Raw genomic sequence first — 21,588 nt, 5'->3', positions numbered from 1 at the left:
GGTGTAAGGGTGCTTTACCACTGAGTTACATCTCCAGCTTTTTAATTTTTTTTTAATATTTATTTTTTAGTTATCCGCAGACACAACATCTTTGTATGTGGTGCTGAGGATCGAACCTGGGCCGCACGCATGCCAGGCGAGCGCGCTACCTCTTGAGCCACATCCCCAGCCCCTGGCTTTTTAATTTTTGAGACAGGGTCCCTCTAAGTTGCTGAGAGTCTTGCTAAGTTGCTAAGGCTGGCCTGGAGCTTTCAGTCCTGTCTCAGTCTCCCAAGTCTCTGACTACACCTGGCTTTGGAACCACTTTTGAAGGACAAATAAGATTTAAGTTGGTGAAGGGTTGGGACTTTTGTCCAGTCAACAAGTATTTGCCAAGGCCCCTCGTGGGTGGGTGGGTACTGTGCTGCCCCTTCCAGGGATGCACCATTCATCCACCAAGTGCTGATGGAGAGCTTAGACATGCCCAGCAATTTTTGGCCTGGAAACAGTGAACAAAATAAAGTGGAGACATGGGGAGTGGATGAGACTGGTAGAGGGGAGGGACAAGGAGGTTTGGCGGCCACACAGGACAGTGGGAGCTGGAGAGAGGAAGGGGAGGTATTTCCAAGGCGATGTTTTTGAGGGCACCCAAAGTAGGAGAACCTGGGGGCTGGGCCTCCAAGTTGTGGGACCACACACACAAGGCAAGCTGTGAAGTTCTCACATGGCAGTGGGCTTGGTGGAGAGCCCTGGGCGAGGGGGAGGGCTGCTTGTAGGAACCGACAGAAAACCGGGAAAGTGCATTTATTGGGGGCAGGAGACAATGGAAATGAGAGTGGTTATACGCAATCGCCTTATTCCAAGTATGTGCTGGGCACCCCAAAGGTGTCTACCTTGCGCTAGTTATTTGCAGATGGGGAAACAGGCTCGGGGCCGACCCGTAACAGCCAACCTTTGCGGTGAGGGCGGCGTCCACTTCGGTAGTTCCCGGGAGGCGACCTCGGAGGGAGGCAGGTTAGGACAGGAGTGTGCACGCACGACGCCCGAAGGGATAGTGTGGGTAGCGGGGCATCTGGCCAGGCCGACCCCGGGAGATGGGAGGGCCGCAGCCCGGAGGGGCGTGGCCTCGGGTCCTATACGTCATGAGGGGTGGGGTTGTCGGGAATTTGCAACGGGGCGGGGGTAGTCATCACCCCAGGGGAGCCCAGGGGCGTGGCTTGCCTCGTCTTGGGGGAAAGGGGCGGGGAACGTTGCCTGGCTGGGCGTGGCCTTGGCCGCGCTGAGCGGTCAGGGGCGTGGCCCGGCTCGGCGCGCGGCGGCTCTGGGCCTGCGCGCGCCGGAGTCAGGGGTCACGGCGGCGTACGCTGTGGCGGGAAACGCTGTTTGAAGCGGGTAAGTAAGAGGGGATCTGTGGATCCCCGCCAGGCAGGGAGCGGGTCTCGAGGAGCCGGGAAGAGTCTTGAGGGGTTGTACTAACAGGTGGCGTGGGACGTGGTGGTGGGAGGGATCCCCTTGACTCGGGGGCGCGAGGAAGCGGGGCAGGGGCCAGTGGTCTTCCAGGCGGCGCTGGACTGTGCGGCTGCAGGGAATCTGCGAGGGGCGCATCGCGAGTTGGGGCCGCGGCCCGCGAGGCGCTGGGGGTTTGGTTGGTGCACGTGTGAGCACGGTGTGGTCCCGTATTCGCTAGAAGTTGATAGAACTGCGTTCAGAGCACTATCTTAGGAGCAGTGGCTGCAGCATCACCAAGTCTGAGAAGGTCCTCGCCTCAGGGGAGGGCAGACGACAGACAGAAGTGATAGTAAAGCCATGCTTTCAGGTGTGGTGCTTTGTAGGAGAAGAAATGAAACAGGCTCACGTGATCACGATGGGGCGTCACTAGCTAGAGTGACCCGGAATCAACCTGACCGGGAAGTTCTGTTTGAGATAAATCAGCCTGGTAAGGAAAGATCTGGGCAAAGGACTGGCAAGTGCAAAGGCCCTGAAGTAGAAAGGAGCTTGGTGTATTTGTAGCCGAAAGTGAGGAAACAGGAGAGATACAAAATGTAGATGAAGTCAGAAACATGATGGGGACTAGGTCCTATAGGGTCTTGTAAGCCTTGGTTTGAGGCTTAGCTTTTATTCTGTGTTCACTGGGGAGCCATGGGAGGATTTGAGCATGGGACAATAAGGTCTGCCTGCATTTTGGAAAATTCAACAGCTGCTAGTTGGAGATTGTATTGTATCAGGAGTAAGAGTGGAAGGAGAGCCAAACTAGGAGATAAGGGTGCAGTGGGGGTCTGAGGCCTACAGGACAGGCAGAGAGAATAGATGGACCATGTGGGCAAGAAGAGATGAGCCCAGGAAGACTCCTGGGTTTGTGGTTTGAGCAGCAGTCCAGATGGGAAGGCTGAGGGAGAAGCAGCTTTGTTGTGCCATCAAGGACAGATCTTGGCAGAGTGAGGAGGCAGGGAAAGATGATGTCACTATCTGTACCTTGTCTTTCGCCCTCCTTCCTGTACTTCTTCCTCCTGGGCCTCTCCTGTCCCTTAGAGAGGTTCCTTTCCTAAGCCTGGCCTTTCCTGCCAGCACCTTCTTCAGCCCTTCAAGCACCTGCTCTTGGGGCAGACCATTCGCAGGGTACTGGGGAGCCAGTGATAATTCGGTTTGGTTGGAAGAGCCGGAGATCTCGGTTCAGGGTGCTGTGAGCTCTCTAAAGTCAGAGCTGCCTGTAAGCCCAGCATCTCAGGAGGCTGAGGCAGGAGGATCAAATCCAGCCTCAGCAAAAGTGAGGTGCTAAGCAACTCTAGATAAAAATAAAAAATACAAAATAGGGCTGGGATGTGCCTCAGTGGTTGAGTGCCCCTGAGTTCAATCTCTAGTATCCCAGAAAAAGAAAAAGAAGTCAGTGCTAAGTGCTGAAGTTGGGGGTGAGGGAGGCAGTGCTGGTCTTTGGGAGCCACGTTAAGTATCTGGAGGCTCAGGGGAGACTCATCAAAGTTGGGGACACCTGGTAGGAGACTACACTCACATCTTGAAGTGACCTGTAATGTTGGGGACCCTGGCATGGGCAAGACCCTGATCTCTTTTCAAGGAACTCATAAGCTAAAACTCCTCGAGATGACCGAAACACAGCCCCACAGAAGTCCTGGTTCTGTAGGTCTGGGTGAAGCCTGACGATGAGCTTTTCCTACAAACTCTTACCCGAAGCTCTTGTCACCGCTCTTGGGACCATTCTGAAAACTCTGAGAATGGGTGGGTGCAGTACACTAGAGAGTAAGTCCCACCCAGAAAAAACAGCAGGAGAGGGTTGGGGGGCGGGCAGGAGGGCAGCTGCCCAGCTAGCAGGAGTTGCTGAGAAGCAGCGGGAGCAGAGGTGCGAAGGGGGGGCCAGGGGACAGACGCCTGGGGAAGAGCTTGGGTGGGAACCACCTGTGCCAGGTCCTAAGCTTGGGCTGCAGCTGGTGGTTACAAAGCCACAAGCCTAGTCGCTGGAGCCACTTGAGTCAGAGGGAGAGGGTGGGAGGTGGGGTCTGAGCGGAGAGAGAGGATGGTCCTGCCTGTGGTGCAGAATCCTCTGGCTGCCATGTGGAGAATACCCTGGCAGGCGGGTGGGGGAGGCCCAGAGGGGTCATTCATCCACTCTTGTTTCTCCAGAGCACTCTGTGCCACACACCCTTAGGGGCTGCTGGGGAACTCTGCCATACTGGCCCTTTCTGCCTGCGCTGAGCTCACCTTCCAGCAGAGGGAGGCAGACAGCAGAGTGCACAAAAGAAAAGAGGCCTGCGGTCCAGGGGGAGCTGCCAGGCCCAGGAGCGGTTGGCCTTGGATCTGGTAGATGGCCAGATGGGCAGGGTTTGCAGCGGAGTGTGTGTGTGTTGGGGGGAGAGAAAAGTCCAGGTGGCTTCAAGGTCTTGGCCTCATGGAAAATGCCATTTGCTGAATTGGGGGAGACCATGGGGTGCAGAGAGCAGCTTGTTCACCTGTGGAGTCCAGGGTGCCTGGAAGGACATGCTCTCAGCTCCCAGTGGAGACACAATGGGGGAGAAGTCGGGAGAGTCTGCAGCTGCCCAAGAGGGCTGGGGGCGTGGTTAGCGGCAGAGCACTTGCCTAGCATGTGGGGGCCTGGTTTCATCTCTGGCACCTCAAAAAAACAAAATTAAAAAAAAAAAAAAAAACAGTTGTCAAGTTTGTGAGATGGGATGAGGTCACTGAGAGGAGACTCAGTTCTGCCCCAGTGAGCCTTGGTGGTGTTTGATCACTGCGGTTGGTTGCCTTTGAGCACGTGCTACTGAAGGGCCTGGAGAGGGGAAGAGCAGTGTTTGCCAGGGGCTTGTCCCAAGCTGGCGCTGGGGAGAGGGGTAGACCCTGGTGAGGGGCTTTCCTCCCTAGTGCTTATCAGTGGTGGTAGAAAAAGAAAGCGTGGTCCGTCTATGCAGAGGGAAAACAGGCACGGAAGAGCTGAGCACTGAACAGGATGGACCTTGCAAATGTCAAGTGGAAGAAGGACGTTCTAAGGCTCCGTACAGGACATGTCCAGAGGAGGCAGATCCACAGAGTGTTGATTTGTGGTTCCCCCTGGCTGGCGCATCGGCTCAGTGGGGGTGATAGCTGAAGCCACTGTCTGTCACCTGGTGGGGGGGAAAGTGTTCTAAATCGAATTGTGGAGATGTTGCACATCTGTAAATACTCTCACAACCACTGAAGGTACTTGCAGGTGGGTTGCATGGTGTCTGGATTAATATCTGAATAAAGCACTTCAGAAAACCATCTGTCCATTCTGCCCCTGGAAACCAGCACTACCAGAGTGATGCATTAGGGACACATGTTTTCTACCACCCACCTTGTTAAACAGTGATACCCTTGTTAAACAGTGTTACTCTTTTTTGTGTCGTTCCCCCCCGCCCCCCCCACCAGCTTACTATTTTGAAAAGTTTCAAACCTGCAGAGAAGTTTCCTATTGAGTATCATGAGCAGGGTACCATTCCCCTCTGCCTGTTCATTGATGATCAGCGAGGCCTGGTGTTGTTTTTTTTAGTTGTAGTTGTACACGATACCTTTATTTATATGTGATGCTGAGGATGGAACCCAGGGCCTCACACATGCTAGACGAGCGATCTACCGCTGAGACACAACCCCAGCCCCACCTGGGGTGTTTTGCTTTAAGCACCTGGACATGTATTCCTTTCTTTCTTTTTTGCTGAATCATTTGAAAGTTGTGATTATGATGTTTCTTCTTTCAAAAACTCCAGCTGGGATGCCCCAGGAACTGGGATGTCCACTGCACAAATATGGTATAGCTACTACAGTTGGGCAGTTTAACGTGAGCTGGTTTATTCTATCATCCCAGTTGTCCCAGTTACATCCTTCAGAGCTGGTTTTGATCTTTCACTCCAGGGTCACATCTGGGCTCACACATGGCATTTTGTCATCATGGTGGATTTTTCTTTTTCTTTTATGGCAACAACAGTTTTGAAGATCCAGACCAGCTGTGGCCAGCCTCCACATGGGATTTGTTTGATTGTTACTCAGTGACTAGTATTAGGGCAAACATTTTTTTCTTTGATATCTTTTTTTTTTTTAATGCAAAACATGAAAGTCAAAGTTCACTTTCTGTACCTTGCTTTGTCTACTGAACAATACTTCTTTGAGCACCTTCCCTATCAGCACTGGAGAGCTTCCTCCTCCCTTTATAGAGCTGCATAGTATTCCTTGGAGTAGAATTAATGTAATTTATTTGGACAGTTCTCCAGGGGCGGGCATTTAGGTGGTTTCCAGTCTTTTGGGATTTCAAACAATGCTGCCGGAAATAACCTTGTAAATGCAGTTTTTTTTTCAGACTTGATAATATATCTGCAGCATAAATCCTAAGATATGGAATCACCTTTATGTTTGTAATTTATAATTGAACTGTAATTTACGCTTAGTGAAATGCACAGGTCCCAGGTGTGCAGTTTGATGTACAGTATGTTTCCGTCATCCCAGGAAATTTTCTTGTACCCCTTCTTTGTCAATCCCTCCCATCTTAGAAGCAGCCACTAGTCTGATTTCTAGTACCATAGACCAGTGTGTCTGTTCTACATGTAAACGGCATCACATGGTGTGGACTTTCCTCTGGTACTGAGATAAAATCAACCTTGTAAAGTGAACAACTCTTCAGTTTGATGACATTCACTCTGTAGTTCATCCAGCACCTCTGTCTAGTTTCAGAACATTCCGTCACTTTCAGAAGTCCCACACCCTGTCAGTCCCTGTTCCCCAAGCACACACGCTCTGTGTCTGGCTTCTCCCGCAGCATGTTGAGTTTTGTTCTTTGCAGTGCTGGTGGTGAGCTCACTCTGTCCCTGAGCTACACCGCCACCCACACAGTTTGTATTTGAGATTGTCTCCTGTGTGTTTCTCAGTCACCTGCTCCTCTGTGTGCCACGCCCACACACCTGCCCTCACAGATCCTCTGGCAGTTCAGCATCTTGCAGCGTTTCTTTGATAAAGTCTGGACTAAGCTGAGAGTAAGGGAGTACACTTGTAACCCTAGCAATTCAGGGCTCTAAAGCAGGAGGATCACAAGTTCAAGGCCAACCTGGGCAACTTAGTGAAACTCTTTCTCAGAATCAAAAATAAAGGGCTGGCAGCTCAGGAGGCTGAGGCAGGAGGATCATGAGTTCAGAGCCAGCCTCAGCAACCGTGAAGCACTAAGCAACTCAGTGACACCCTGCCTCTAAATAACATAAAATAGGGCTGGGGATGTGGCTCTGAGATTGAGTGCCCCTGAGTTTAATCTCCAGTACTCCCCAAAGTAAATAAATAAAAAAGGGGGGGGCTGGGGATGCAGCTTCCTGACAGAGCTCACTGAGTTCAATCCCCAGTACTGCGGAGAACAGGGGTGGGGCTAGGTGTCTCAGAGTGGTAACGGACCTGGTTCAACCTCAGTAGCACAAAAAAGAAAAGAAAAAAAATACCAAAAAACATAAAGAGCAGTCGCCATGAGGCTCCTGAGTTGGGGGGGTTGCTGTAAAGAACACTTGGGGGACAATTGAAGAAATTAAGAAACACTATTTGGTTGCTTTCCTGAGTCACTGTTAGGTTTCTTTGACCTGATCCTTGCACTGTGCTTGTTTAAGGGAATGTCCTTATTAGAGCTTATTAGAACTGCTTGCTCAAGTGTCGGGGGTGTGGTGTCTGCACCCAGCTCTCCAATGCAGGGGAGAGGGAATGGTGTGGCGGGTGCATGCTGCAGAGGGAGCTGGAGAGTGACAGGCGAGCTTTCTCACACAGGAGCATGGAGCCTCTGGGGGAAGGGCACAGGGTACTGTGGGCGAAACTGCCTCACCTGGAAAGGGGGAATTTGGCCGTGAATCACAGCAGGAATCAGCCACAGTGTGGTGTCCTGTGTTTGTGTGAACCTCAGGCAGGGAAGGGACATGGTCAGATGTGCTTCAGCCCTTCCTGGCACTGAGCACAGCTACAGGCTCCTTGTTCACCTGAAAGGCATGTGGGATGGTGGGTAGGGAGGGCATCAGGGACAGGGGCTTCTCGGAAATTAAGGGATAAGCTAAGGCTCCTGATGGGGGACAGGGAGATTGGGCTCCGGTAAACAGCGAAGGGGATGTGGGGGCTGGAGCGGGTGAGGAAGGGGTTAAATGGGTGGGGTAGAAGGGGTGCCTGAAGAAGTACTTGAGTGTCTGCAGTGTGGGATGGAGTTGGGTTACTCCTGGCCACTCCAAGTACTAGAGGACTCATGGTCAGGGTAGGGGTTGGGAGGCGGGGAGAAGATAGCGGGAGGAGGGTCTGGTCAGAAACCCACCGAGCGCCCCCTTCTCGGCAGGATGGATGGCAAGCGGCAGTCAGGCCTGGGTCCTGGGGTGCCCCCGAAGCGGGCCCGTAGGGGACTCTGGGATGAGGAGGAGGCGCCTCCACCATCCCAGTTTGAAGAGAACCTGGCACTGCTGGAGGAGATGGAGGCAGAACAGGAGGAGGAGGAGCTGCAGCCGGCCCTAGAGGGGGCCGCGGGTGGTGAGGCTTGGAGTGGGAGCCCCTGCAGTCTTGCTTCTGGACTCAGCCACAGAACTGACCTCGGGCTCGCCTGGGGCCCTCGAAAGGGGTGACCTCTGACCCCACATCACGATCATCATTCGTGGCTGCAGCTTCCACTCTGACTCTGACCCTCGACCCCAGTCTCTTCTCCTGACTCAGATCCCCACCTCCACCTGACACCCTATGAACTGGGCCATTGAGGAACCAAGGGCTGGCCTGGGGGGTAGGCACTTCTTTCCAAGGGCAGACCATCAAACCCTGCTTCCCCACCCCCATCCAGGGCAGTTCTCTGAAGCCATAGATTCCCGCTGGGTGCGGCCTGCCCCACCTCCCCTGGACCCTCAAACAGAGCCCCTCATCTTCCAGCAACTGGAGATTGACCATTATGTGGGTGAGTTGGGGGAGCAGAAGTAGCCTATGGGAAGGGGCCCTGGCTCTGCCCCTCTGGCAGCCACAACCTGTGGACCCAGGCAGTCCCCATCACAGTGACCTGGTGGTGGGAGGGAGGGAGGGATGGGGCAGCTGGCAGGAGTGCTGCCAGGAGGAGAAGGTGAGGAGGGGCATGTACTCTCATTGTGCCCATCGCAAGAGACCAACAAGACGTTCTGTCCTGGCTGGTTCCATTTATATGTATGGTCTTAATGATAGATCAAGGGGCTACCATGGCCAGGGGGATGACAGCGGCAGCCCAAAGGAACTGCTTGTAGCATGGAACTGGCCCGCATCCCGTGTCCACCCATGCGTTAGTGCTCATGACATTGCACCTAGGCCCCAGTGGTCAGTTTTGCTCTTTACAAGCAATGTCCTCTGTGCTGTGGTTCCAAGGCGGGGCCTCTTCCAACATTGACAGAGAATGGTGCTGGGGTGGGGGCTGCCAAGGGCAAGTGGGCAGGAGAGCAGGCATGTGGGGCACACAGGCTGTAGGTGTGGATCTGGGGAAGAGACCTTTGAGGAACCTGAGGGACCCTCCCTACCCTGTGACCCCCAGGCCCAGCGCGTCCCCTGCCAGGGCGGCCTGTGCCGCCCCGTGGTACTGTGCCAGTGCTCCGCGCCTTTGGGGTCACGGATGAGGGTTTCTCTGTCTGCTGCCATGTCCACGGCTTCGCACCCTACTTCTACACCCCAGCACCCCCTGGTGAGTGGCCCCTGACCCGGGAATCTCCACTGCTGGTCTTGAGGCCCCTCTGACTGGACTCCCCACACCAGGTTTTGGAGCCGAGCACCTGGGTGACCTACAGAAGGAGCTGAATGCAGCCATCAGCCGGGACCAGCGTGGGGGCAAGGAGCTCACAGGGCCTGCCGTGCTGGCCGTGGAGCTGTGTTCTCGAGAAAGTGAGTGTCACCTGGGGACCAGGGGGTGTTGGGGCCAGGGACTGGTCCCAGCCTCCTCTTTCCCCAGGCATGTTCGGGTACCATGGCCATGGCCCATCTCCATTCCTGCGCATCACCTTGGCGCTGCCCCGCCTTGTGGCTCCTGCCCGTCGCCTTCTGGAACAGGGCATCCGGGTGGCAGGCTTCGGCACCCCCAGCTTTGCGCCCTATGAGGCCAACGTGGACTTTGAGATCCGGTAGTGCTCCTGTCTCCCTCTGCCCCCAGTCTCACTCCCACACGCCCTCAGCCGGCCTCTGCCCACTGACCCGCCGTCCCCTCTAGGTTCATGGTGGATGCGGACATCGTTGGCTGCAACTGGCTGGAACTCCCAGCTGGGAAATACATCCTGAGGCCAGAGGAGAAGGTACGTGGCTCCCCGGGGGAGAGGAAGCCAGGACCCTGCTGCCACTGACATTCCCCACCCCACAGGTTACACTGTGTCAGCTGGAGGTAGATGTGCTATGGTCAGATGTGGTCAGTCACCCCCCAGAAGGGCCATGGCAGCGCATTGCACCCCTGCGTGTGCTCAGCTTCGACATTGAGTGTGCTGGTCGCAAAGGTCTGTCCCCAGGGCTTGGCTCCTCACCCATCTGGATGTCAGTGGTGTGCCAAGCTCTGACCGGTGGAGGGTGGAGCAGGACTTTGCCAGCCAGTGTGGTTGGCGTGGAGTGAGCAGGGGTGGGGGAAGTGCATGAACCTTGCAGGCCTTGGGGACAGAGGTGTGGATGTTCTGGGGGAAATGTGGAGGTGCAGCACCCTCTTTGTGTTGGGAGGAGAGGCAGGAGTCCAGTCCCCTGCATCCCCTCTTCCCTCTCGTCTTTCCTCAGGCATCTTCCCTGAGCCTGAGCGGGACCCCGTGATCCAGATTTGCTCTCTGGGCCTGCGCTGGGGTGAGCCAGAGCCCTTCCTGCGTCTGGCGCTCACCCTGCGGCCCTGTGCTCCTATCCTGGGTGCCAAGGTGCAGAGCTACGAGCAGGAAGAGGAGCTTCTCCAGGTGGCTCTCATTTTGTGCCCTGATACTTCCTCAGCACCCCCATCCCAGGCTGTGGTGGATAAGCCCCTGGGCATGGAGACAGCTGTGTTCTGAAGTTTGCATGCTTGGTCTAAATACTTCTCCTCTGGGTTCTGTGATGTTTTCAGAAGTGCCGGGGGTCTTCTGAAATATTCTGGGAGCAGTGCATTTGAAGCTTACCCCTTGTGCTTCTGCTCCAGGCCTGGTCTGCATTCGTCCGTGCCGTGGACCCCGATGTCATCACTGGCTACAACATTCAGAACTTCGACCTCCCCTACCTCATCTCCCGGGCCCAAACCCTCAAGGTGAGGGCCTTGCCCTGTATACCTGCAGCCTGTCACCCCCAGTGATTCAGGACATGCTGGGCCTGGCCCTGCCCTGCTCAAAGAGGCTACTGAGGCTTCAGGCCAGGGCAAGGCGAGTGTTGAAGATAAGCAAGGAATTGGCCGCTGTTCCAAGCTGCAGAGAGCAGCAGGCAGGGGCTCAGGAGCCAAACATGTTAACAGGGAAGAAGAAAAAGAATAAGGGGAGCAAAGGAATAATAGGAAGGAAAGGGGGAGTGTACCAAGTCCATGCAAGGCCAGATGCTGTTGAGTCAGATGGGGCTGTAGATGCGGTGTGAAAGCCCTGTGTCCTAGCTGCTGGGATGAAGACTCTTAGGCTGGGTGGCTCGAAGCCACCGAAAGGGATCACCCTGAGGTTCCAGAGCTTGAAGACCAAGGCGTGAGGTGGGGAGGGGGCTGGTCCCTCTGGGGCCAGAGGAAGCATCTCCCCAGGCCTCAGCTTGCAGGGGGCCTGCTCCTCCCTGGATCTGCACATCGCCCTTCCTCTGTGTGTCTCTGGGTGTACATTTGCCCTTTTCAAAGGACGTGGTCAAATTGGATTAAGGTCCCCTCTGAGGACCTCATCTTAATCCATTTGCAGATTTGTGTTTCCAAATGAGATCATGTTCTGAAGCACTGGAGGTTAGGGCTTTTAGGGGGACGTAACTAACCTTTAATGAGGTGTAATGTGTTCCTTTTTACTTTTCCTGTATGTTTGGCCAATTGGTAATGAAAACACAACAGAACAGACTCAGGGGCCCCCAGCCAGACCAGCAAGTCTAGCCCTGACCCTGGCCTTGGCAGCCAGGCCGCTGCTCTCCGTGCTCCCTCAGTGCCTCAGTCTTCTCCATGTGTGCCCCAGCAGCTTGAGAGAACCCCTCTCCATCCCTGCTCATTCCACCTCTCCAGCTGGGCTCTCCAGGCTGCCTCCTGCCTTGCCCCCTGCTGGCTGCCCCCAGGCCCCGCCCACTCCCCCAGAGCAGTCAGAATCCCCCAGAGATCCCTTCTCCCCAACTGGTGCAGCCCTGGGCAACTCCCTGCCCATTGCCCATCAGGACCCTGCTGTCCATGTCAGCCCAGCCACAGCTCCCCCATCCTTGTGTCCTTCCCACCTTCAATCCCCCCAGCCCTTGAGTCTGCACCAAGAGCTGCCCCTGCTCCCAGCACCTCACATCATGTGTAGGGTTGTGGCTAGTCTCCATCTGCTGTGCCTGGGAGGGCCTGGGCCCTGGGCAGGGGCTAACCTGCCCCCCACTGGGATGTCATCCTGGCTGTGTGGCCGTCATCCACCCTTACAGGTGCAGGCCTTCCCTTTCCTGGGCCGCGTGGCCGGACTCCGCTCCAACATCCGGGACTCATCATTCCAGTCAAAGCAGATGGGCCGGCGAGAGAGCAAGGTGGTCAGCATGGTAGGCCGTGTGCAGATGGACATGCTGCAGGTATGGCCTAGCTAGGCAGGTCCTAGGCTCAGGACACCACTGCCCAGACCTGCGCCCAAGCCGTGCTTGCCCACCCCAGGTGCTGCTTCGGGAGTATAAGCTCCGCTCTTACACACTCAACGCTGTGAGCTTCCACTTCCTGGGTGAGCAGAAGGAGGATGTGCAGCACAGCATCATCACCGACCTACAGGTGCCCGTCCCACTCCACCCTCCACCAGGCCTGCCCTGGCCTCGTCCACCCCGCTGACTTCTGGTCTCACCTGGACCTCTGGCCCAACCTCTGATTTTGCCCATCCACTCTGGCCTCGGCCTGCCATTCACCTTCCCCTGGTCTTTCCCACTCCCATGATCTATGTCATTGGATCCTTTGGTCTGCTCCACTCCTGCCCTGATCTCGTTCATGCCAGCTCCTCAGGCTGCCCCTCCCTCAGATCCTGTGACTCCCCACACCCCCTCACTCCACCCCACCACCCCAGCCACCATGCACTATCCTCCCCTGGCTCCATCTGCCACACTGCCCCTGACCCGACCCGGTGGTGCTGACCCCAGAACGGGAACGACCAGACCCGCCGCCGCCTGGCCGTCTACTGCCTCAAGGACGCCTTCCTGCCTCTGCGGCTGCTCGAGCGGCTCATGGTGCTGGTGAACACTGTGGAGATGGCGAGAGTCACCGGTGTGCCCCTCAGTTACCTGCTTAGCCGTGGCCAGCAGGTCAAGGTCGTGTCCCAGCTGTTGCGGCAGGTCAGTGGCTTAGGGCAGGCCCATCTCTGCTGAGGGGCCCTGCCAGGTGCACCCATGGTGGTCACTCACCCAGTCTCTCCCCAGGCCATGCGTGAGGGGCTGCTGATGCCCGTGGTGAAAACGGAGGGTGGCGAGGACTACACGGGAGCCACAGTCATCGAGCCCCTCAAAGGGTGAGGCTCCAAGACCAGGGGAGGGCACAAAATGGAGGCTCCTGGCCCTGACCTCTCCTGTGGCCACTCAGGTACTACGATGTTCCCATCGCTACCCTGGACTTCTCCTCGCTGTACCCGTCCATTATGATGGCCCACAACCTGTGCTACACCACACTTCTGCGGCCCGGGGCTGCCCAGAAACTGGGGTATGGCCCCACATTCAGCACGTATCTGCCCAGGTGGCCTGGGCCCTGCCTTAGGGGTCAGTCTGTGGGGGAGACAGGCAGGCCCGGTAGTTGTGGACAGGGAAAGGGAACCACAAGAGCTGGCGGATCTTGAGAGCCTGAGGCACTGTCTTCCCACCAGCCTGACCGCAGACCAGTTCATCAGGACACCCACTGGGGACGAGTTTGTGAAGACATCTGTGCGCAAGGGGCTGTTGCCTCAGATCCTGGAGAACCTGCTCAGTGCCCGGAAGAGGTGGTCTCCCCAGCCCTCCCACCCTTGCTCAGAGTTCAGACTTGCAAGGGGAGTTCAGCAATCCCTGCTCCTCACTGCCTCACCCCTCCCCACAGGATGGCCTGTCTGCAGTCATCTGTGGCTGTGCATGCACCATCTCCAGGCAGGACCCTTTGCCTGTGGGTCAGGCTCCTCTGCAGTACATGGCACCCCCATAAGAAAGGCACCCTGAACAGTGTGCAGGCCTGGGGCCCTCGCTAGGCCTCTGATCTCCCCCCGAGACCTGGGGCACTACCTGAATAGCCTTCAACCCTGTCCTCTCCTAGGGCCAAGGCAGAGTTGGCCCAGGAGACAGATCCCCTGCGGCGGCAGGTCCTTGATGGGCGGCAGCTGGCGCTGAAGGTGAGCGCCAACTCCGTATATGGCTTCACCGGTGCCCAGGTGGGCAAGCTACCATGCTTGGAGATCTCACAGGTGAGCCTTTAGGCCCCTGGCAGACAGGAGCGGGTGGCAGGTGGGCGCTGCAGAGGGAAAGCAGAGCTCTGTGGGGTCCACTTGCCCCATCTGCTGGCCTTTGGAGGGTCTACTTGCCCCATCTGCTGGTCTTTGGAGACGGGACCAGTGTGGCTTGAGCAGCTGGTTCCTGTCGAGCATGTGCTGGGAGCTGGGCTCTGCTCTGTGCCTTGAAGGACAGACAGTAGCAAAACATGAGGGCTTCTGTTCTATGCAGTTCAGTGAGCCTCGTGGGGATGTGGACCACGATGAAATGTTTAGGATGCATGGTGCTGAGGGCTCTGCAGAGGGATATGAGGCCAGGCAGGGGCACACAGGATGCCCAGCTGGAAGCCAGGTGACCTGAGGGAGGGAAGCAGCTTTGCCCATTTTCTCCAGGTGCCACAGGATCACCTGACAGAACCCACTGCCCCCACAGTCTACCCATCAGCCCACTTCCCCGGTCTCTGCAGGGGGAGAGGGAGTAGGGCAGATTGCTTTCCTGATGGGGGGACAGGGCCATGTCTGCTCAGGGACTGGGGGAAGGCTGGGGGATACGCAGCAGCTAGCCAGACTGGATTTGCTGTGTCCTCAGCGGGGCCACTTGACCTCAGTCACAGTCAGACCAGGCACAGGTCTTCCTCTGCGCTGACTGTGAAGACCCCAGTGATGAGGCTTAACCAACGCCAGCTCTGAGCAGGATCACGGCTGAGAAGCCCTGTCTCCCTCAGCAGCCCAGCCTGGCTGCTGACCAAGGCAGCGCTGCTGCTCGGACAGAACATTCTCAGGGACACCTCAGAGGGCCTGAGTCTGCCAAGCTGGAGTCTGCCCAAGAGAGCCCCAGAAGGGACCCTCCCTGGGCTTTGGGGACTGTAGCACATTCTGGATGACGTTTTCCTCTCTTGGTTGTCTCTGGCCATGAGGACCTCCCTCTGTCCCTGGCAGCCCGTGAGGCTTCATAGGGTTGAAGGGAAGGCTTGGTGGGAATGCTGGCCAGAGGAACCCAGGTCGGGGAGCCTGAGCACACTGCTGCCCATCTGCAGTTTTGGGGCCCCCAAGACTACTGGCTGGAAGATTCACTGACTGGTTGGAAGTACTCCCACTCAGAATGGTTGTTTACTTAGGGTTGTGATTTAATATAGCAAAAGGCTACATTGTAAAACCAGCTAGGGAAGGTGGTTTGTGGGATAGGACCTGGGAGGGACCAAGCATGGAGCATAGCTGTCCTCCCAGCAGTGGCATGTGACAACTCATGGAGCATTCAACCAGGGAGGTTCACCAGAGCCTTGGTGTCCAGGAGTTTTACAGGGGTCACTCCTATAGGCTGAAGCCACCCCTGTGACTGACCTTAGTTATTCTTCAGTCTCCAGGTTTTCCTACCCTGAAGTCACACTGGGTGGCCCAAGACCCTGACCAAGGCCTTGTTTTATGAACTGCCTGGTGTGGCTGAAGGTCTCATGTGAACAAAGGCACTCTTAACAGGCAGGACAATCCAAGTACTTGGAGGTCCTCTCCCAGGGCCAAGCCAGAGCAAGACCTTCCCTTGGTCCGTGACCCCCTTACTCCGTGCCACCCCTGCTCCCTCTTTGGCCTTTCAATCCCCAGGTGCCTCCCTGGTGGGAAGGGGTGAGTGTTGGGACAACAAGCTGCATCCCAAAGCAGAGAGGAGGACACCAGCCTTCCTCAGCTGCCTGTCACTGACCCTGTCTCTGTCTTTTCTCTCACCTCCTTCACTCTCTTTGGCTTTTTTTTTTTTTTTTTTAGTTGTTGATAGACCTTTATTTATTTATATGTGGCGCTGAAAATCAAACCCAGTGCCTCATACATGCCAGGCAAGTGCACTACTGCCGAGCCCTAGCCCCAGCCCTGGACTCTTTTGTCTCAAGCACATAAGGGCAGGGGATAGAATAACAATAAAGTAGTAAGTCACCCCAAAAAAAGATGGGGGGGGAGGAAAGGAACATGGAGCAGATAGAACAAATAACAGGCAAATGGTGTAATTGCAGCTTTAAGTATAAATACGTAAGTAATTACACTAAGTATAAATGGATTAAATGCTCTAATTAAAAGATGCAAGGCTGGGGTTGTGGCTCAATAGTAGAGCATTTACCTAGCATGTGCAAGGCCCTGGGTTCGATCCTCAGCACCACATAAAAATTTAAAAAGTATATTTTATTTATAATAAATATTAAAATACAATAAATACTAAAATAAAAAATATTAAAGTAAGTATTAAAAGTAGATATTTTAAAAAAGATGCAGGTTGACAGCACATTGGTACACACCTGTAAGCTACTTGGGAGGAAAAAATTATCTGATTGGATCCACACAAACAAAAACAAAAAAATCCTCTCTCCTTGGTCCCCCAATTCCCAGTCTCAGGGGTCTGTAAATAAGACAGCTGGAAAGGTCGTTGCCTGATGTGAGATGCCAATGGGGGGTTTTGCCAAGCTCAGCATCTCTGATTCTCAGGGTGCCTACAAAGCTAAGAATGCATAGCTTGGGGTGCCCTGACAGCATATGACAGCATGCACAGGGGGGTGACACTGCTGGCTTTCAGGAGGTGGCTGGCAGTATCAGCACTGAGTTGTAACCTCTTCAGATTCCAGCCTTTCTGTCTGTCCTTGGGCATAGTCAGTTCCTGTCCATGCCCAGAACTCTGAACTGGGGAGCCCAAGTATTTCTAGCATATTGTTGAGGGACATTGTAGTAACCCAGGTTGCAGATTTGGAAACCAAGGCTCAGGGAATCAGAGGGGCTCACCCAAGCCCACGCCTCTGGGAAATGGCAGAGGCAGGATCCCTTTCCAACCAGTGTCCATTGCATGTAGCTTCTGGGCCTTCATCTGCCTGGTTCTGTACCCCACAGAGCGTCACTGGATTTGGGCGTCAGATGATTGAGAAAACCAAGCAACTGGTTGAGTCCAAGTACACGGTGGAGAATGGTTACAGTTCAGATGCCAAGGTCAGGAACTGGCCTGCCCACCCACACCTGGGGGCAGGTGGGCTTCGGGGGAGCTGGGCCCGGACCCTGGTTGGCAGAAAGCATCCTCCCTCTCACCTTTTCCCAGGTGGTGTATGGTGACACTGACTCAGTCATGTGCCGATTCGGTGTCTCCTCTGTGGCTGAGGCTATGGCCCTGGGACGGGAGGCTGCAAACTGGGTATCCGGTCACTTCCCACCACCCATCCGGCTCGAGTTTGAGAAGGTACATGGAACCCCCTGCACTCCACTCAGTGGGTTTTGCCAGGCTCAGCATCTCTGATTCTCAGGGTGCCTACAAAGCTAAGAGTGCACAGCTTGGTGTGCCCTGGTGCTGCTCAGGCCTCTTGTCTTAGGGAACCTCATCAGACTGTTCCACATACCATAAACCCAGTATCGAGTGCTTTGCTACCTGGTTTCTCCTGAATGTGGGTCTGAGCTTTGGAACCTGCCAGGCCTGGGCCTTTGTTATACAGTATAGCATTCGTGTGTTGAAAACCTGGTCATGGGCTAGGGGTGTGGCTTGGCGGTAGGGTGTAAGGCCCTGGGTTCCATCCAATTACTACAAAAGCAAAAAAAATCTTGTCACAGTGTACCTGATTTGGGGGATTCCCAGTATCTGTCAGATATAGTGGTGGTCCTTGGGAGGTCCACCTGTGTCTGTACCACTGTCTGGTGTCCCCAGCTCCAGGGTGCACCTACGGTGTGACTTGGAGTCTTCACACTGTCGTTTCCCCCATGGCTCAAACACTGACTAATACGGGGCTTCTTGTTGAGAGGGACTCTGTCATCTGGACTTGGTCTCTTCTCCCTTTGAGGGGACACCTTGTTGTACCTTCGCTTGGATCCCGTGTTTCAGGGGCCACCTCTCGACCTATCCCCCTGTTTCACATTGGGGGTTTCTGGGATGTTGAGGGTGCTCAGAATCAACCCTGGGCTCCACCGCATCGGGCTCTGGCTTCCTGGAGCCTGTGCCTCAGGCCCTGCCCTGCCTGTCCTTTTTCTGGGAGGAGCCTCAGAACTGTGGGCGTCTCCAGTCTCAGGGGTCTCTGCCATGGGTCTCTCCCAGGTCTACTTCCCCTACCTGCTTATCAGCAAGAAGCGCTACGCTGGCCTGCTCTTCTCTTCCGGCCCAGATGCCCATGACCGCATGGACTGCAAGGGCCTGGAGGCTGTGCGCAGGGACAACTGCCCCCTCGTGGCCAACCTGGTCACTGCCTCACTGCGCCGCTTGCTTGTGGACAGGTATGTGGACTACCCAGACCCCAGCCTCCTCCCTTAGACCCGAGGTTCCAGCTCCCTGTCCTCCTGTCCCCTGGGAACCTGAGTGTCGGGCTCAGCTCTCTTCCGGTGCACAGGCTTGCACAGCTGAGTGACACCTGCCTTGCCACTCGCCGTCTCTGGTCTGGCCCCTCCCTGCCCTGAGTCTCAGCCCACAGAGCCCATCCTGGTGCCTTCACTGGCTCCAGTCTGAACCTGCCACTGGTGACACCTGCCTGTCTGGCCCACCCTACCCCCAGAGACCCCGAGGGCGCCGTGGCCCACGCGAAGGACGTCATCTCAGACCTGCTGTGTAACCGCATCGACATCTCCCAGTTGGTCATCACCAAGGAGCTGACCCGTGCCGCAGCCGACTACGCCGGCAAGCAGGCCCACGTGGAGCTGGCCGAGAGGTCTGCGGGGTGGCTGGGCGTCCAGAAATAGCCCCTCCTGCCAGCTGGGCCCACCACTTCCTGCACACCCCCCACCCTCACCCACCCGCCACCTTGGTCTCCCCACAGGATGAGGAAGCGCGACCCCGGGAGTGCACCCAGCCTGGGCGACCGTGTCCCCTATGTGATCATCGGAGCTGCCAAGGGCGTGGCTGCCTACATGAAGTCCGAGGTCAGGCCCACCTGGGCTGCCTGCTGCCTCCCGGCTCTGCGGCTCTCACTTCTGCTTTCCAAGATGGGCGGGCCCCGTGGGCCCTGAGAACACCCCCATACACCCCTGGGACACAGTTCCAGGAGGCTTTGCTCCCAGTGACTCAGGCGCTGCAGTGTGCCTGGTCATCCTGCCCCTCCCCTGCCTCCTGCAGAAAGGGGTCCCCTGCGCTCCTGGCTGGCTCCTCCGCAGTTTCTGACTCCCTTAATTCATCACCACCCGCTTCCCACAAAGAAGTGTGCTGACCCAGCTTTCAGCCCATGGCCTCTGACTCCTGTGACCCCTTCCACAGCTTTGCCTCCTCCCCTGAACTCTGGCACTTCCTTGGTGACCAGAGGGCCCCCACCTGTGGCTTCCAGCATGGGTTCACAGAGCAGGCCTCTTCTGTGACTTCTGACCCCATTCCAGTCCTGCTCAGCCTCACTACGCCTCCAGGGTGGTGCCCCTCGCCACTGCCCCCTAACCAGATGAGCCCTCAGGGGCCCACACGCTGCCATGTGGCCTCCCGCAGGACCCCCTGTTCGTGCTGGAGCACAGCCTGCCCATCGACACGCAGTACTACCTGGAGCAGCAGCTGGCCAAGCCCCTCCTGCGCATCTTCGAGCCCATCCTGGGCGAGGGCCGCGCAGAGGCGGTGCTACTGCGTAAGAGCCAGGGGCTTGGGAAGTGGAAGGCACCAACGGGCACAGCTGCCTGACCTCGCCTCACGACCTCCCCTCCCACAGGGGGTGACCACACGCGCTGCAAGACGGTGCTCACGGGCAAGGTGGGCGGGCTCCTGGCCTTCGCCCAGCGCCGCAGCTGCTGCATCGGCTGCCGCACGGTGCTCAACCACCAGGGTGAGACCCCAGCCCCTGTCATTGATGCAAGGTGGTCAACACACCTTGGCCCTGAGTCGGGGGCTCCCCTCTGCCTGCACCCCCCACCCGAGGGTCCTCACCCGCACCCTGGGAGTTCCCCAGGGGAGTTTTCCCCACACACTCCTTCCGTTGTTCTCCAGCCTCCGGGGACTTTCACAAACCGGGATGGGCAGCGGGTGGGGAAGGGACAGGAATGGGGTGGCCTGGGCCCTGGCTCAGTGCCAGCACCCCTGTGCTGACCCAACCCCCCCACCAGGAGCCGTGTGCAAATTCTGCCAATCCAGGGAGTCAGAGCTGTATCAGAAAGAGGTAAGGGACAGAGCCTGGGGGCGGGAGCAGAGGGGCTGGGCTGCCCTACTCAGCCCCTGCCATCCCCAGGTGTCCCACCTGAACGCCCTGGAGGAGCGCTTCTCACGCCTCTGGACCCAGTGCCAGCGCTGTCAGGGCAGCCTGCACGAGGACGTCATCTGCACCAGGTGTGCACTCGGCCCTCTGCTCCCAGCCTGTGGCACAGGGACCAAACTCCCGACTCCCTGTCACTACATCGCCTCTGGGCCTTAGTGGGACAGGGTCCCGGTGCTGGCCCCTGGAAATGGCCATCTTCCCAATCCACCTCCCTCCCCCAGGTTGGGGCTGGGCTTTCCCCAGGGAACAAATGGGCGGGGTGGGTTCCCACGCCAGGTGACAGGTGATATACAGCCACCCAAGCCTTGCCAGGCACCCGCTGTTATCGGCTCCCCCTGTGCCACTGAGCAAACAGCCCCCAGAGGAAGGGGGCAGCAGGCGGGGGCCAAAGTCCTGGGAACAGCCCTGGGGTGGTTGCCTGTGTCCCCCACCCCCGCCCCAATCCTGGGCAGGGTTCTGGCCGGGCCACCCAGCTGACCGCACCCACCTCCGCAGCCGGGACTGCCCCATCTTCTACATGCGCAAGAAGGTGCGGAAGGACTTGGAGGATCAGGAGCAGCTGCTGAGGCGCTTTGGCCCCCCTGGCCCTGAGGCCTGGTGACCTGGAGGCCCCCCGCGGGGCGTTAATAAAATTAAGGCCTTTTCCTTTGTGGTTCTTTGTGGTCTCTGGGGGAACGAGGTCTAATTTCATGAGCCCTGGCTCCCTGGGACCCTGGAGGCCCCAGTTGGGTCTCCTCACCCACAGGTGAGACCCTGAGGGTCCACCCATTCCCACTGCCAGGCCTGTGGGGCCCCGCCTGCCTCCGGTGCCCCTCCGCCTCTGGGTGGGCATCTCTGCCAGGCTCTCTGCTCAGGGGGCCAGGTGTCTGGCCCCAGCCTGCCCCTCCCTGGGGGCTGGGTGTCCACCCCTCCTGCCAGGTGCTGACCTGTTTCCTCCGGTCCCTGGGGCAGCCCCTGACAAGAGGGTTCCACTCCCTGGCTCCACCAAGGGGACACCCCTGCCATGTCACACCCACAGATGTTTCCACTGTGGGGTCCTAATGGTCGGTTCCAGCTTGAGTCCCCCCAGGCAGTGTCTGTGAGATCCCCTTGTGCCCTCAGAGCTGTCTCCACAGCCCCTGGTGCTTGTGCTGTCCTGCTCCAGCTGCCTCTTGTCACCCTATCCTGTGGTGGCTGGCCCCTGGCACTCTGCTCCTGAGATTTGAGTCCACCACGGTCCACAGCCCCCTGTCCTGATCTCTCCTCACTGACCACAGCCACGTCTGTTCCTTTTTCCATCACCCCACCAAATCCAGTTATCCCATCTCTACCACCCAGAGCCAGCCCCCCAAAATGGGGATCCCCAAATCCAGACGGCCTGTGGGTCTGCCCTTCCCACCACATGACCAAATGCATTGTGCAATCCAGCCCCTTCCCCTGACCCCTCCCCAAGGGGA

The 21,588-nt window shown here is 56.9% G+C and overlaps 1 protein-coding gene across 2 annotated transcripts; it reads left to right on the top strand.

The window, feature by feature from the left end:
* Positions 1-1,285: 1,285 nt before the first annotated feature.
* Pold1 (DNA polymerase delta 1, catalytic subunit) lies at positions 1,286-20,779 on the top strand. Of its 2 annotated transcripts, none has more exons than XM_026406262.2 (27): positions 1,286-1,371; positions 7,781-7,968; positions 8,270-8,380; positions 8,978-9,124; positions 9,196-9,321; positions 9,389-9,557; positions 9,644-9,725; positions 9,791-9,920; positions 10,189-10,355; positions 10,574-10,678; positions 11,995-12,135; positions 12,215-12,325; positions 12,685-12,876; positions 12,961-13,049; positions 13,121-13,237; positions 13,398-13,511; positions 13,817-13,892; positions 16,851-16,946; positions 17,053-17,190; positions 18,034-18,209; positions 18,485-18,637; positions 18,746-18,848; positions 19,399-19,531; positions 19,613-19,726; positions 20,004-20,056; positions 20,126-20,223; positions 20,648-20,779. In XM_026406262.2, the coding sequence occupies exons 2-27, from the start codon at positions 7,782-7,784 to the stop codon at positions 20,751-20,753; spliced, it is 3,234 nt and encodes a 1,077-aa protein (XP_026262047.2). In that variant the 5' UTR covers positions 1,286-1,371; position 7,781; the 3' UTR covers positions 20,754-20,779. The 2 variants fall into 2 exon arrangements, with proteins under 2 accessions (XP_026262047.2, XP_026262046.2); XM_026406261.2 differs by having other exon boundaries at positions 13,817-13,964.
* Positions 20,780-21,588: the final 809 nt, after the last annotated feature.

The sequence above is a fragment of the Urocitellus parryii genome, chromosome 15 (genome assembly GCF_045843805.1).
Source record: "Urocitellus parryii isolate mUroPar1 chromosome 15, mUroPar1.hap1, whole genome shotgun sequence".
NCBI lineage: Eukaryota > Metazoa > Chordata > Mammalia > Rodentia > Sciuridae > Urocitellus > Urocitellus parryii.
The sequence above is the reverse complement of the archived record's forward strand: the minus strand, read 5'-3'. Positions and strand labels throughout refer to the sequence as shown.

What these genes read in the sequence shown, in the direction of transcription:
- Pold1 (XM_026406261.2), top strand. Translation starts at nt 7,782, where the DNA reads ATGGATGGCAAGCGGCAGTCAGGCCTGGGTCCTGGGGTGCCCCCGAAG. An exon ending in CTACACCCCAGCACCCCCTG is followed by an intron (nt 9,125 to 9,195) that starts GTGAGTGGCCCC and finishes TCCCCACACCAG; the next exon opens with GTTTTGGAGCCGAGCACCTG. An exon ending in TCCGGCTCGAGTTTGAGAAG is followed by an intron (nt 17,191 to 18,033) that starts GTACATGGAACC and finishes GGTCTCTCCCAG; the next exon opens with GTCTACTTCCCCTACCTGCT.